Source organism: Suricata suricatta, chromosome 5 (genome assembly GCF_006229205.1).
Source record: "Suricata suricatta isolate VVHF042 chromosome 5, meerkat_22Aug2017_6uvM2_HiC, whole genome shotgun sequence".
NCBI lineage: Eukaryota > Metazoa > Chordata > Mammalia > Carnivora > Herpestidae > Suricata > Suricata suricatta.
Genome location: NC_043704.1, coordinates 4,162,204 through 4,177,422, shown reverse-complemented (window position 1 = coordinate 4,177,422; position 15,219 = coordinate 4,162,204). Strand labels below are relative to the sequence as shown.

The window sequence follows — 15,219 nt, the reverse complement described above, 5'->3', positions numbered from 1 at the left end:
GCGCCATGGAGAATGCAGCCGTTAGGAGATCCCGGTCACGCCTGGGGTCGGGGACCTTGGTGAGCTGCTCTGTGGCTGTCTCCTGCTGTCGCCGCCCCCGTTCCCAGTTCTTGCTGCCGGGACCAGTGGTTCTCAGACCCGGTGGTTGTGACCCCCGCCCCCACCAGGGAACACTGGCAAGTGTCCTGAGACATCTGGGAGTGGGGTGCTGCAGGCGGCAGGCGGGGTGCAGCTCAGAGCCCTGTGGGGTGCAGCATGGCCGCCACGTGGTGGTGCGCGACCCTGTGTCCGTGCTGTCGAGGCTGAGAACCCAGCTGGAGGCATCTGCGTTGGTCCCAGGCCAGCTTGCTCCCGTCTACTTCTCACATGTCCCCATGAGCCCCTGCTTCCCGTCCCCATGAGTCCCTGCTTGCTGGAGCAGGGTGGGCACACATGCACGCAGCTGGAGGTTAGGAGAAGGAGAGAGGGAAGGAGGGTGGGATTTCCAGGCCAACTTCCCACGGCTCCGAGTCGGGGTGGCCTGCGCTGACCCCTGGTGGCGCCCTTGGTCCCCTTCAGAAGGCACTGCCCAGGTTACAGTAGAGGTGGCCTGGCTATCGGTCTGCAGGGCACACACACACACCCCTCTGGCCGGCTCTTGGGGCCAGCACGGCCAAGGGGAGGTCGCGAGTGCTGGGTGGAGCAGCAAAGGGGTGCAGGGTGGGGCACGCCCTTCCTTCTCCTGATGCTGCCTCTTCTCACAGAGCCCCGACCGCCCGGTGAGCCCTCCTGCGTCAACCCTGGAAGGCCACGCCTCGCTGACCCCGAGTCCATTAGACACCACCCTTCCCACATCCCTCGCTTCCTCCTTCCTCTGCTTTTCCCTCCGGAGGGTGCTTTCCCATGGGATCCCATCCGTGGCTGTCCTTCTCCCTGCCCAGCACTGGCCAGGCGATGGCACCCCTCAAGGGCACTCTCGGGGGCCTCGGTGCCAACAGGTGTGCCGGGGCCCCCCCAGATGCGCTCTGCACCCCCCGAGGCCCGGCCCCAGGGACACGCTGATGCTCCGGTTGCCGCCGCCCCCACCAGGAGCGCCGGGGGCTTTCACACTTGCTTTTATTCCAGTGTTTTCTGAGCGACGCGGACACAGCGTCTCTATGGGATGTTGGACAGCTATGCGTTCTGAGGGCAAACAGATTTTGTGTCGCACCAGACATTTTTCAATCCTGGGGATCTAGGGGGTGGCTCTGCGGGGTGTCCTCTCATTTCTGAATGAAATAACTGAAGGTTATTTTCTGGCCTGAGGGGCGCCTGTGTGGATCTGCACCGATTTCCAAGACCACCGTGTAGTTAGAATTCCGGACTTCCGCGGGTTGGAAGGGTCCATATCGTGAGGTTGCAGCCAGTTTGTCCCCACGTGTGGGTTTATATTTTAGCCTAACGGTGTCGACGCGGCTGCGTGGCAGGATGTGAATTTACTTAACGTGACTATCTGTTCAGAGATGGTCGCGATGGTAAACGTTATATCATTTGTTTCAACAAAAGTGTCGATGGAGTCTTGGACAGGTGTTAGAAAATAAAAAACAAAAAACCCCAAAAAACAAGAACCCCGAGCGCCCAGACTTTTGTCCTGCCCGGTAGTGTCCGCGCACGTGGGGCCAATGCCTCGGAACTCACTGTCTGTCATTCTTGTTTTGCTCCCGCGCACTTTTCTTTTGACCTCTGACTCCGCCTCTCGGCACCTCTGCTCACTCTCTTTAACTTAAGAGGATCGCTGTGCCAGCCAGAATTAACTGCCTGCACAGTAAGTTATTTTTGTTTTATATATATGTTTTTAAGAGTTAAGGGCAGCTTTGCCAGGAGAATAGCGTATTTTGTAACCGCAGGAAGCTGACCCCCTGCCCTTCCTTTCCTTTCCCGGCCCCCTCCCAGCGCGCCTGCCCAGCTGCCTCGGTCTTAGTGCCCCGGCTGGGTGAGCACAGCCGCTCACGCGGGCAGGGCGTGGGCGCTGAGATGCTGGGTCCACACCTTCCCGAGCGGAGCTCTGGTTCTAACAAGGAGTCGCTCGTAAACGGACCCTCTGGGGTTTAACTCGGATTCGGCAGCTGTTCTTTGGGCGGCAAACTACAGCGTGTCAGGGGACTTGGTCACCGCGTTCCTGTCCGATCTCGAGATGGGTTCTCCAGGGGGCGGGGCGGTGCCGACAAGCATCGCTTTGCAAGTGTCCGCCCTACTAAAGCTATCATTTAGAATCGTTTTCAAATTTTTTCCTATTTATTTTTCAGCGTTTTTGTGAATTTTTTTAACCTTGTTAGAACCAGGGAAGGATTTCTGTTTTCTCCTCTCTGTCTCCCATTTAACATTTTGGCTATTTGTTTCAAACTGCACATAATAACTTCTCTCCCGATTTTATCCTGGAGGGATCTTCAGAGTGTGGGTGAGGGCTGTGTGGGTCAGGGCTGAGTCTTGCCTCTCGCCCTGTGGTGTGGCCGAGCGAGTCTGGAATAAGGGGGTTTGTGAACTCCACACTTGTCCAGTTCTCCTGCTTGGGTGAGGTGACCTTTCCCATCAGCAGAGGGGACAGGTTCTGGGGGCCCAAAGGCAAGTGTGACGTGCCAAACTACTGGGTATTGTCTTAGCCAGAGCTCTCTAGAGAAAGGGGACCGACAGGTTCTACACTTCAAGGAACTCGCGGGATTATGGGATCTGAGAGTCGGAAATCTGAGGGCCAGGCTGTTTCTCCTCCCAGAGCCCTTTGCTGTTGGCTCTCACGGCATTCAGCTGATTGCAGGAGGCCCGGCCACAGGGTGCGGGTGACCTAGTCCGGGATAACTGGATGCAGGTGTGTGCCGGATGCATTCACGTAGCAGATGAGGGTCTGACTGAATCGCTGGGCACACTGGCCAGCTTGATCCAGAAGACACGGTGAGTGGCACGGCCACGGTGAGTCGAGAGAGCTTCAGCGGACGGGAGACGGCTGGCCTGTCTGCCCTGGGACCCTCAGGCCACCGTGGGGGGGAGGGGGTCACAGGCGTGGCCTTGTGCTTCCGTCATTATTTATCCCAGAGGGAACTGTGATTTGCGCCCAAGTTTAAACAGGCTTGGACGTTTTTATTTAGAAATGCAGACAGAATGATCGCCATCTATGCTGGTGACGCTCCCCGTCTCGGCCGAGTGTCAGTCACCTGTCCGGTCCTGCACGGCTACCGGCATGCCCCGAGAGGCGCATGTTGACCCGGAGAGCCTGTCCTCGCCCGTGCTGCAGCGCAGGGCGGTGCTCTGTGACCCCTGGGAGCTGAGACCTATGTCACTCTCCGGAGGCCCCCCTGGTGACCGGCCACGGACGCCCCTTTACCACACACCTGCTGGCCACTCCCTGAGGGTGTGACCCGCCCCCTGCCAGCTCAGACACCACCCTCAGGGGCACAGAGGAGCCAGGCGTGGGAACACAGGCCTTCTGCCCAAGGGCCCACGTTAGGGGGGCAGAGCCCCTCACCTCTGGGGAGATCTCTCTCAGAGGCCTCTGGGGCACAGAAGCAGGGCTCCAGCCTATAGATTTGCAAACCTCAGTCCCTCCTTTTACATGGCCCTCCCATCCAAGAAGGAGGTATTGTCCTCATAAGCGGTGACAAGTCCCATCAAGTTAGGGAACACAAGCTTGCTGAGTCCCTTGAGTGACTCTCGGAGGGCATGCACCAGGTGACACAGGACTGCATCTGGTTCTGGTGTTGACACTGACCGGTCCTAATTACTGCAGCGGCGGCCCCCTTCCGAGGGCTCGCGGGGGCTGGACGGACAGCAAACACCCCGTCATGGGCCCCCATCCTGGGATGCACAGGTGCAGACCTTGGCTCTGGGGACGGATAGCCGCCGGCGGGACTGTTCAGAGTAACTACCGCACACACATCTTTGTGCTTTTCCCATTGATCCCCAGCTTGGGGTCCCTGACATGTCGCCCTCACAAGGCAAGAATTTGCACTGTAGTTACTTCAAGCGCAGTCGCATTTAAACCTGTTAAAGGGATCACTTGTCAACGTGTAGACTCCCTCCCTCCTCTTGCCTCTCCCCTGCTCAGGCTCCCCTGCGAAAGCCCTGGCTTCAGAAGGACCAGATGCTGCACCCTGCAGGGTGGGCTGGCCCCTCCCGCCCCTCCTGCTCAGAAATGGGTGGTCCCCCTGGCTGTGGAGGCCGAGTCCAAGGTCGAGATGTGGGCAGGGCTGGTTCCCGCTGTGGGCGAGGATGCTCTCCCCCGGCTTCTGGGGTCTCTGACCTTCCTTGGCTTATCGAAGCGTCATCCCAGTCCTGCCCCCACCTGGCACTCTCCCCGTGGGCATGCCCACGTCCACGTTTTCCTTCTGTAGGGCCCAGTCACCTGCTGGAGTGCCTGCCCTAATGCGCTGTGGATTACCCACCCGTGTAAGGACCCCATCTGTTAAATAAGGTCACGTTCTGAGGACCGCAACCCAGGAATTTTGGAGGGACATGATCCCACCCTAACCGCACCCCTGCTCACACCTCAGACCTTGGCCCCCTCCCCTGACCGAATTCCAGGGCGGGGACACCTACAATGGGCTAAGATCCCGGCCCTACAGGACAGCACGTGTTACTGTGGCTCCCAGGTCCCCGGGGCTTCCCGGGGGCTTCTGTGCCCCCCTCAGGCTTCCCTCCCCCTGGGGCGGCCGGGGGCGTGGGGTTAGAGCACTCCAAGCTAACAGAATGGATCCCGCCTCCCCTCCTCTGTTCCGGGGGGAGCCCACCCTTACCCTAGAGCAGGTGTCTGTATCAGAAACACTTCCTCGGCCCCCGAGACCCTGGTGACCCCCGAGGCTGGCTCTGTCACCGTGCCAGGGCTCCAGCCTCCAAGCCAGTTGGAGGCGGTGACTGGTGTTAAAACACCCTGACGGGCGACTTCTCATGCCACGCTGCATCTTGCGGGGGTCTGACGCTCTGGGGATGGATATTCGTGGCCCCCGGATGCAGCAGAACAGGCTTGTGGCAAGAGCAGAGCCACTGACAGGTCTGCGCCCCCTCCCCCTGCAGCGGCCCCTCCCCGATGTCCTGGAAACACAGCCTGTCCTCAGACAGTCGCAGAGACATAGCATCCTGATTTGCAGCAGGCTGTTTGACGATGTCCCAAGAGAAAGTGAAAAAAGGAAAAAAAAGGAAAGAAAAGAAAAGATCTTTCTGGCAGCTCTGACCACATGACATTCAGCCTATACCATGGGGCTCTCGAGCTTTCTTCCATTGCTGAGCCTGGACCAGCACACGGGAGGTGCTCCCTTGGCTCCAGGTCCAGTGAGTGGCGTCTGAAGGTCATGGGCCAGCTGCATGGTCCCCGGACGGGGCGGGGCCAGGCTCCACCATCTGCCTGCATTTTCGGCTAGAGAACAAGCAGATGCTCTCCGGGGTCCCCTCCTAGGAGACCCGACGGCCCACAGTGTGCGTCGCGGCTGCCGATGAATTTGCAGGCTCTGTAATGAAAATCACCTGCGGAGTAGCCACAAGGCTCCTCCTCCAGTTCTGCTGTTGGGGCCCTCCACACCCACACGCAGATGGAGGGGCTCCCCAGGCTGGCTGGGGGGCCCCGGCCAGCAGCACGCTGAGGGGGCTTTGTGCAGGGGTTCTGGCCCCTACTGCTACGCAAGCTCCAATTGGGTCTTTATTTTATTAATGGTTTTTTTTTTTTTTAACAAATTTATTATTGAGAGACAGAGCATGAGCAGGGGAGGGGCAGAGAGAGAGGGAGACACAGAATCCGAAGGAGGCTCAGGCTCTGAGCTGTCAGCACAGAGCCCAACGCAGGGGGCTCGAACCCACAAACCGCGAGACCAGGACCTGAGCCGAAGTCGGACGCCCACTGACTGAGCCCCAGGGCGCCCCTCGAATTGGTCTTTAAACAGTCATTGCTATTGAAGTCCCGCTGTGGTTCTTCTAGCTTGTGTCCCACCACCTGACCTCCTGCACACACGGGTGGAGCTGCACAAAGTCGAGGTCTTGCGAGTCAGAAACAAGCCAGCGACAGACATCTCACGGCAGCGTGTCTGCAGTTACAAGACATCGTACTCCCTGCAGGAGGAGATGTTAACCTTCCTAAAAAAGTGCATACCATCGTTCTCACGGACGTTCAGTAGCGTGGTCCTCTTTTCGGGGGCACAGAACTTTTTCACCATTTACAGCTTCCCTAGGGCAGGAGAGTGAGCGGCTGGGGACCCGAGGTAGGGACAGCCTCAGCAGTCTGCTTTGACTAGCAAGTTGGTGATGGATGTCTCTGCTCTCGGCTCAGTCTTTTTTTTTTTTAAATAAAATTTACTTATTAATTTTGAAAGAGAGATCTGCATTAGCACGCGCAGAGGAGGGGCTGTCGGCACAGAGCCAGCTCGGGGCTTGAACTCACAAACCATGAGATCATGACCTGAGCTGAAACCCAGAGTTGGATGCTTCACCGAGAGAGCCCCGCAGTCTTTCCATCCCGAAAACTGGTGTGTTGTCCAGGCCAGATTCTGGCTGTTTCTCCCCTGTGTAGATAAGTGACAGCTCACGGACGAAACTGCTGATCAGAGCAGTTCAAACTTCCTTGCTTTTCTTTTCCATTGGGATTAGTGGCCCTGGGGTTTCATCCGCAGCCCGCCTGACCGCCCCCTACGTTCCTCTTGCAGGAGGGATTCTGCGGAAAGGCGCGAAGCTGTTCTTTCGCCGGCGGCACCCCCAGAAGGACCCTGGCATGAGCCAGTCGCACAACGACCTCGTGTTCCTGCAGCAGCCGGAGGGGGCCCGGAGGAAGGGGGCCACGCTCACCAGGATCCTGAACAGGAAACTACGGTCCAGGCATGGGAGCAAGAGCGCCATGAACGGGGCCCCGCTGGACCCTGTGGCCGGCGGCCTCCCCCTGCCCCACCAGGATGCCGGCCGACGCATGCCCGCCTAGCCACCCCCGGGACGGAGGAGAGTGCCTGGAGCCATCAGCTGGCCGCCCCCGCCTATGCCATCCTGTCAAGGCTGGGTCTCCAGGGGCTTTGCCCAGAGAAAAGTCGTGAAGTCCGACTTGCCATCAGATGCCAAAGCGGACCTGAAGGCACTGCCACACGGGCCGTGCCCAGAACTGAAGTTAAATATTTAGACGATTTGCATTAGGAACTAGAGAACATCCTGTAATGGACAGGGACAGGGCCGGTTTGAGGGGACTCTCATCTCCCCCACTCTGTGCTCCAACATGTATTCTCTTGGGTCTGTGCCTGGACCGCGTCTGCTGTCACTGTGAATGGAACAGACGGGTCACCTCTCCTGACTGGCTGCTCAGAGGAGCACAGCGCGGCTGGCCTTGGGTGCGGAGAGGCGGGACGAGGTGGGTTTTGGGGTCAATAGAGAAATCGAGGTATTGGAGACACTGTGACAAAGGTAGAAACATAGTTGCCTTTGATAGTAGCCATATAACTTGAAAAGTATACAAACACTAGATCTATCCCATGCACATGACCTTGAGCACTCCTGTATGTTTCCGTTGCTAGTGGGCGACCTGTAAACTCCCATGAGCTTTTCCCAGTCTCCTCTGTGGTTTCAAAAGGGCCCAGAATACCCATGGCGTAGTCAGCAGGTGGCTTTTTTCCCACCACCTCGCTCCCCTGCTGGGTACTTGTTAAACAGCGCGGGGAGGGACCTCTGGAATGAAGTCGGGGGCAGTGCCCCACGCAGGCTTGCTTTCCTTTGGGCCAGGGTTAGTTTGCCAAATGTTGCCAGTAGTTGAAACAAAGGACTTCTGGGACAAAAGAGAAGCTCTCGAGGTGTCACGTGTGAGTCTTAGGGATGCATTTAATAGGAACAAATGAGCCAAACGTTCGTCACACTGTTCCGGGAGCTCTGAGGACCGGCCGGGGACAGTGCTGGATGCGTTCGGCGGGGGAGGCGGGGCGCTTGCTCTGATTTCCAGGGAAAAACAGATAAATGTGGCGCACAAGGTGCGCACCCCCTGTGCCCTTCAGGCCACGTTCCTCACCTGCGCATCTGTCCACGGGCTTGCACGCTGGCCCGTGCCTCCTGGAGTGGCCACTCGGCGGGGACAGGCTTGCTAGGGCCGAGGTCGTCCGTGTGACAGGCTCTGATGCTTTAGTAAGACTAGCTTTCTTCCAAGAAGATTTAAAAGGCCATCGCGGAGCCTTGACTTTTGTCATGGGTGTGATAGCTCTTCCTACAAACACTCTTGTTCGTCCTGAAACTCGTACTTCAGGGGGAAGAGCCACGGCCAAACAGAAACCATTTTGAAAACCAAAATCATCAAACTTACCCCCCCCTTTTTTCTCGAGGGAGAGATTAGAAGACTACAATAAAAATTGTACTGAAAAATACACATTTAAAAAATCTCTCGGTGTCCCAGGAATTAATCAAATGACTGTAAAACAGCTTTCTTCACCATCTGCTGTTCCTAAGACAATGTTCGGGTCCTCACCGTAAAGCACCTTGTGGCCTTCGGGACGTGTGGGTCCCGGGCGAGTCCCCCAGGCTGGTAACCTCTGCCCGGCTCCGGGGCGCAGAGGCCCCTTTGTTCTGTCGGAAGGACTGTTCCTCCTCGTGTGGAAGGCGGGGCTTGGGACATTCACGATTACGCGTAAGAAGGCCTCAAGTGTCAGAATTTCAGGCCCCGATCGGAAGTTCTTAGTACAGTTTTCTGTTTGATTTTGCAGCTCAGTTTATTCTCTGTGACGGTATCAGAGCTTTACTCAAGAGCTTTCAGCTCGCCAAGAAAAGGAAGCGTCTCCGCCATCCCCAGCCCCGATCAACCCCACGAGGGTTTTGTTCACCGATTTCACTTTTGTGAAGCAGGCTCTGGTTTCTCCACTTCCCGGTGACTTGAAGCCCCTTGCGGGTCGCGGGCAGGTGATAGGCGGGCTGCCTCTGTCCCAGGAGTGAAGCAGGACCGTCACATGCGACGGGGAGCGTGCTGTGCGGAGACCCATGTGTCTGTGTGTCTGTCCGGCACACGTCAAGGTCCAGAGGCCCCTCAGGATGCACACACGTTTTCTCCAGCCGAGGGCCTTTCCCGAAGTGACAGAGGACAGGGTCGTGGCAGTGTGGGGCGGAAGGGCGCGTGAGGGCCGTGCTGTGAAAACGGGCCTGTTGATACTGCGGTCGCTTCGTCCATGGCCGCTTCCCAGGCCTGTGCTTTCCTGGGTGGGGATTTACGTGACCGTGAGCGTTGTGAAGTCAACACGGGGTCCGGCCACGAGACGAGTACTACACAGAGCAGTTCAGAAAGCACCTTATTCCCTTCCCTTGGGCGTCAGCGGCAGGAGGCCTTTTGTGTCTGTCTGTCTTCGTGACATTCTTCTCAATGCTGGGCTGTGAACGGGTCATCTACGCGTCAGGAACCAGATGCTCACGTTGGTTCTGGTGCGCTGGGCACACTGCCCGGGGTTCAGGACTGTGCCCGTGATCTTTGCAGAGGCTCACAGGGAAGCCCTGAGTGTGAGAGTGTGTGTGTGTGTGTGTGTGTGTGTGCGCGCGCGCGCGTTATTAATGTAGCAATAAGAGAAGCAGCGATCTCAGTGTCCCAGCTGAAAACCCGCTGTGAGGAAGAAGGTTGAGACAGAGCACTTTATATAAACCGAGCCTCAAGGTTAAGTGGGAAAGCCAGCCCTTGATTCCTCCCGATGGCCACCTGTCCGGCCACTGCCCGCCAGCCACACACTGGGGGCCTGTCTCGATTTCCGATTGGTTTTACTGGAGAGAGCTGGAGCTGGCAGATTCTCTTCTGGGGCAGAAGGGACAGATTAATTCCCACTGCTGCCACCAGCTGTGTGTGGGGGTCTTCTGGGTAACCGTCTCTCGTCTTGTGGTCTTGACACCCCACGACACAAGCCAGCGGTCACCGCAAGCCTGAACATTTCTTTCCGCTGGGTGGGAAACGGGTCTCGCACTGGCGTAGACCCGGATGCCATGGCCTCTCTCTGCCACCGCACACCTGCTCAGGCCTGATCACCAGAGCGTGTGGCACGGACACACTGGCACTGCTGCCTCCTGCAGAGCAGACTCGGGTCACATCCAGGTCCTTTCCTTCAGCGTTCCTGTTAGACGTGCGAGGAGGCATCGGAGCACAGCGGCCTGCCCGGTCCCCCGGCCCCCCAGCGCCCAGCCGCTCGGCGATGTGCAGCTTATAATTTAGGCTTGTGGTTTTTCACCTCCAGTGTCACATCAAAGCTACAATTAAATAAATAAAACGGAAGGTTTTCCAGGTATGTGGCGGGGTCTGGCTTAGTGGTCAAGTGTGGGGATGAATCTACTGTATCACTCGGAGCACTTTAGAGATGCGTCACTTGCTGTTGGCACCAAACCGCGGAAGGTGTCGCTGGGTCTCGAGCGGTCTCTGAACGAAATAAACATGCACACGGAACACTAACAGGCTGAGTCGTGTCTGCTGCGTCCCGGGCCGTCCTGGATCGCCTTCCATTGGGGGTTCAGCCATCTGCGCGCACGCCCGTCACGGCCGGATGCACGAGTGGAGATGCAGGCCCTTGCTCGCTGCCACTGCCGCTTGCTTTGTTCTTGGCAGATTTTGGGTGCCGCCCTTCAAGGTGGGCTGGGCCTGGGTCCCCGGGGGGCTGAAGCTGGCAGGAGGTGACTGCAGGATGCCCCGCAGCCCTTCGAGGACACTGTCCTCTAGGGGGCAGGCTTGCAACCATCCCTCAGCTCCTGGTCCTCGCCTGCCCCAGCGGAGGCCTGTCCTTGATCCTGTGGGGCAGGCTCCTGCCTGGGCTCAGCATAGAGACTGTGTCACACCAGTGTGGGGCGGGACGGCGGGGCCCGAGCCGGGCACAGGCGATGGATGGACCCCACACGAACCCCACAGGGATCTGGCTCCTTTCTGGCGGTCGGGTTCTCAGTCCCTTCCCTCCTTCCCTGCTGTGCCCAGGTGCCGCAGCATTTGGGAAACTGATGCACAGACCCCAGCCTCTTCCCAGGGTGGCCCTCCGGGGGTGCAGAGTCGGGGCCCAGATGACTGATACCTTTGCCTTCGAGGGGAACGGTCTCCCTCTGCAGAAGCCCCAGCCGATCCGGGGCTTGGATTCAGATTCTCAGCTCTGGTTGTGGCCAGGTGGCGGCAGCCGTGTGACTTGCTGGGGAGGGCCACGTCTGGGGGTCTGAGCCCATGGCCGTTTCTGTGCTCGCTGGGCCAGATGGGCTCGCTGGGAGGCCGGCCTTGCCTGGATTTACCGGATCTCCTGCCGGTCACCTCAAGGCACGTGCTGTGCCCACGTCGGCCACCTGCGAATGTGCAGCCCGCGCCCCCCGCACGCGCCCCTCCCCATTCTGAAGACCTGACCGAACCCAAGCCCCCCCTGCTCCATGGAGTAGCTGTGGCCATCAAGGACGCCCCAGAGCACAGGGCACGTCAAGTCCCCATCACGTGACCGCAGATCACTAACTCTAATGCTGGCTCCCGGGCGGGCCGCGTCTCCCCAGGCCCAGGACAGCGCGCACATCATGAGCACGAGCACATGGGGGACGTCTGCTTATGTCCGTCCTGCCCCACTGCCCAGGGCTCTGGGTCAGGGGGCGGAGCCGCCAAGGCGGGGACCGCTATGACAAAACCATGCTCTTGTGACCTTGGCCACCTCCTACAGACACAGGGTGCCCAAAACACAGGTCAGCAAATAGTTCGTAAAAACAAAAAAGAAAAGGCAGTTGCTCGCCGCAGAGGCCAGGACGGATGACCTAGGACAGGGCCCGTGCCTGAGAGTGCTGCCCGCCAGTGCCCCTCCCCACGGCGCCCCCGAAGCACCGACGCCCGCACACGCAGCGCCGCTCGCCTGGCCCCACGCCGTCTCTCCCACCGTGCGAGCCGCCACGTCATGGCCGCGTGTGCCACGTGCCCGGCCACTGACATCAGCGTGTATCCAGCTGGATGCTGGGGGGCCTCAGGCTACTCGGTATTTTATACGGAAGCCACACAAAGACGCAGGATCACAGTGACCGTGAGCGTGCGCCCCAAGCACTCCCTGCGGGCCGGCCGTGGCCTCCCGCGGCCCCGGGAGTCACGCGCCACCTCAGCCTCGCAGACTGGGAGACGGGGCACAGACGGGTTAGGAGACTTGCCCGCGATTACACAGCGGAGGAGGGGCAGAAAACAGAATCTGAGCCCAGGCTGTCTGGCTGGAGTCCCTGCTACGGCGTGCCAGAGGCCGGGACCTAGGACTGACGGCCTCACATCAGCCGCCCGTCACGGGTGAGAATACAGCGCAGGGACGTGCCGTGCTTGGCGCACGGCAGGAATCAAGTTACCTGGCGATTAGATTTCTCTATCTGGATAGCAAGACTTGGCCAGATTGAAAAGCGAGGCGTAGTGTAGAGAAGCGGCTCAGGATATTTATTTTTATAAAGTCCGGGACGAAAGGAGTCAGCTAACAAAACACGAGGCTGGTGAGCTGTTAGCCCGGGGGAGGCCGCCAGTGTCGGGGCAGGGTCACACGTGAGTACGCCTTAACGCCACAGCTTAGTGTCTGCTGCACAGGAACAGCCTCTTAGGAAAATCCACTCAGGGTAATGGAAGTTCTTCTGCTTATTTTTAATTCCCCCGACTCATCCGGTAAGATGTCACACCGACGGAATAACCCACCGAGCCTCAACTAGACGCGCCCATCTTGCTGTCTGTCCTCTGCCTCCCGCCACCCAGGGATGAGCCGATGGATCGCTGCTCACAGACGACGGGCCGCGCCCTGAGTCCTCCGGGCTGCGTTTTCTGAGGACGACACCACGACACCGCCACATCACACACCGCGTGAGCTGTCATGCTCGGGAAATAGGACGTCGATGCGACACCACCGCCCAGTATCAGAGGCCACGTTCAGATCTCCCGCTGCCCCGAGGAACATCTCTAGGTGGTTTTTCTTTTTTTTCTGCTTGGGGTTCAGGCAAGCCTTCTGCATTGCTTTTGTTCTTAAGAATAAAATTCAAGAAGCGCCTGGGTGGCGCAGTCAGTTAAGTGTCTGACTCTTTTTTTAATCTTTTCTTTTTTTAATATTTTTTATTTATTGAGAGATAGAGACAGTGCGAGCAGGGGAGGGTCAGAGAGAGGGGGAGACACAGAATCTGAAGCAGGCTCCAGGCTCTGAGCTAGCTGTCAGCACAGAGCCCGATGCGAGGCTCAAACCCACGAACTTCGAGAGCATGACCTGAGCCGAAGCCGGATGCTGAACCGACTGAGCCACTCAGGCGCCCCAAGTGTCTGACTCTTGATTTTGGCTCAGGTCATGATCTCACAGTTTCATGAGTTTGAACTATGTGTCAGGCCCTGAGCTGGTAGCATGGTGCCTGCTTGGGATTCTCTCTCTCTCTCCCCCTCCTTCCCTGCTCACTCTCTCAAAATAAATAAACATTTAAAAAAATAATAAAATTTGACACTCAGAAACAAAGTTTTTTTTAAAAGGTTAAAAAACAAATTTTAAATTTTTGCATATAGGGGCGCCTGGGTGGCTCATTTGGTTAAGCCTCCGACTTTGACTGAGGTCATGATCTCACAGTCTGTGGGTTCGAGCCCCACGTCGGGCTCTGTGCTGACCGCTCAGAGCCTGGAGCCCCGTTCCGATTCTGTGTCTCCTCCTCTCTCTGACCCTCTGCCGCTTGCGCTCTGTCTCTCTCAAAAACAAACACTTAAAAACAATAAAAAATAAAATTTTGGATATAATCCTGCCTTAAAAGGAATTATTTCCAGCTTTCATGGAAGGAATATACTGAACCCGCTGGGAATGCTTTTGAAGACGCAATGACCTTTGCAGCTACGGCCCCCAGCCCTGTGCTGAAGGACCGGACACAGGAAATGGCTTCAGACAGGTCAGGTCTCCCACTTTTACAGGCTTTCACCCGGCTGTACCGTCAGGGTCGCAGACCACCTGCCCTTGCCCGTGAATGCCGGTACCCGAGCTGTGCATTTCAGAACGATGAGCTCCCTAGAGGGGCAGGGGTAGGAGAGGGGTGCGAGGTAGCTGCAGGGGTCAGTCTGAGGCTCAGGGATGGAGCAGAACTGAATGCTGAAAAGACGGTGGCGGAAAGCCCCTGGAAAGCATCCCAAGACAGAGAGAAAACGCACACAAGGCCCTGAGGATGTCATGGAGGAGCAGAAGGCTGGAGGAAGGCTGGAGGGAGGCTGGGATCCTGCAGCCTGCCTGCAGCCGGGGCAGGTGTGAGCAGGGGAAGGGTGTGGAGGAGGTGATCAAGAAAGGTGTGGCCGGCAGGCTGAGGGTCAGCCATACAGTATGTGACACTGTGACACCGGGAAACCGCCTCAGATGGTCAGGGAGGGGCAGAGACAGGGAGTCAGGAGCCCAAGCAGTCCACAAGCTCAGCCTTCCACCCTCCCACCAGGCCTTTTCGCTGGGTCCTCACTTAGCGCTGAGCTCACACACACCCGTCCGTAGCAGCGGGTCTAGCTGCAGAGCACAGCTCCGCTCGTGGAACTGCCTGGCGAGCCGAAGGCTCCATGCATTTAGCACTTCCGTGTTAACCAAGGGTCCCCGTGGGTGTAATACCAAGTTATTCTCCCCCCAGAAAAGGAGGAGACAGCTCATTTTCTACACTGTCTTCAAAATAAACCTATTAAGCTTCAAAAAACCCAGATCTTGGCTAATATAACAGGTAAAAACCATTGTGCAGCCACTCTGCTTTTTTTCTCCTGCAGTGGTACAGGTTGAATAGCTTTGCTTAAGCCTAAGGGCCGCTGTCCTTTCTTTTATTTTTAATTTTTTAAATGTTTATTTTTGAGAGAGGGAGGGAGGGAGAGAACTGGTGGGGGAGGGGCAAAGAGAGAGGGAGACACAGAATCCAAAGCAGGCTTCAAGCTCTGAGCCGTCAGCACAGAGCCCTACTCAGGGGGCTTGAACTCACGGACTGTGAGATCATGACCTGAGCTGAAGCTGGAGGCTCAACCAGCTGAGCCAGCCAGGTCCCCCCCCTCCCCCCACCATTCTACTTCCTCTACTGGGAACTGTCCATGTTTCTATTGGGTTCTTTACCTTTTCCCTGTTGATTCCTAGAAGCTTCCCGTGTATGAGGGAAATGAATCCTGTCTGGTATCAATTTCAAATCATTTTCCATCAGCTCATCCCTTCCTGGACTTTATCAGTGGAGCTTTCTGCCAAGCAGAAATGAAGGAGACCGTTTTACTGCCTTGCCCCAGGGACTAAAGACCCCTCCAGACCCTTCTAACATTCTGTAGCGTGGGATTTTTTTGGTTGTTTTTTTTTTTTTTTTTTTTTT

At 57.4% G+C, this 15,219-nt stretch overlaps 1 protein-coding gene across 7 annotated transcripts in view; it reads left to right on the top strand.

Annotated features, from left to right (window-relative positions):
- The window catches only part of C2CD2 (C2 calcium dependent domain containing 2), a 55,189-nt gene extending 42,240 nt beyond the window's left edge, over window positions 1–12,949 (top strand). For 2 of the 7 annotated variants that reach the window (XM_029938881.1, XM_029938880.1), the window contains exon 14: window positions 6,636–10,366. In XM_029938881.1, coding sequence (XP_029794741.1) covers window positions 6,636–6,904 — 269 coding nt within the window. In that variant the 3' untranslated portion in view covers window positions 6,905–10,366. Of the gene's footprint in view, window positions 1–743; window positions 1,587–1,746; window positions 1,784–6,635; window positions 10,367–12,558 lie in introns of those variants that run through there. The other 5 variants (XM_029938879.1, XM_029938878.1, XM_029938884.1 and 2 more) reach the window with 4 other exon arrangements.
- The last annotated feature ends 2,270 nt before the right edge of the window (window positions 12,950–15,219 follow it).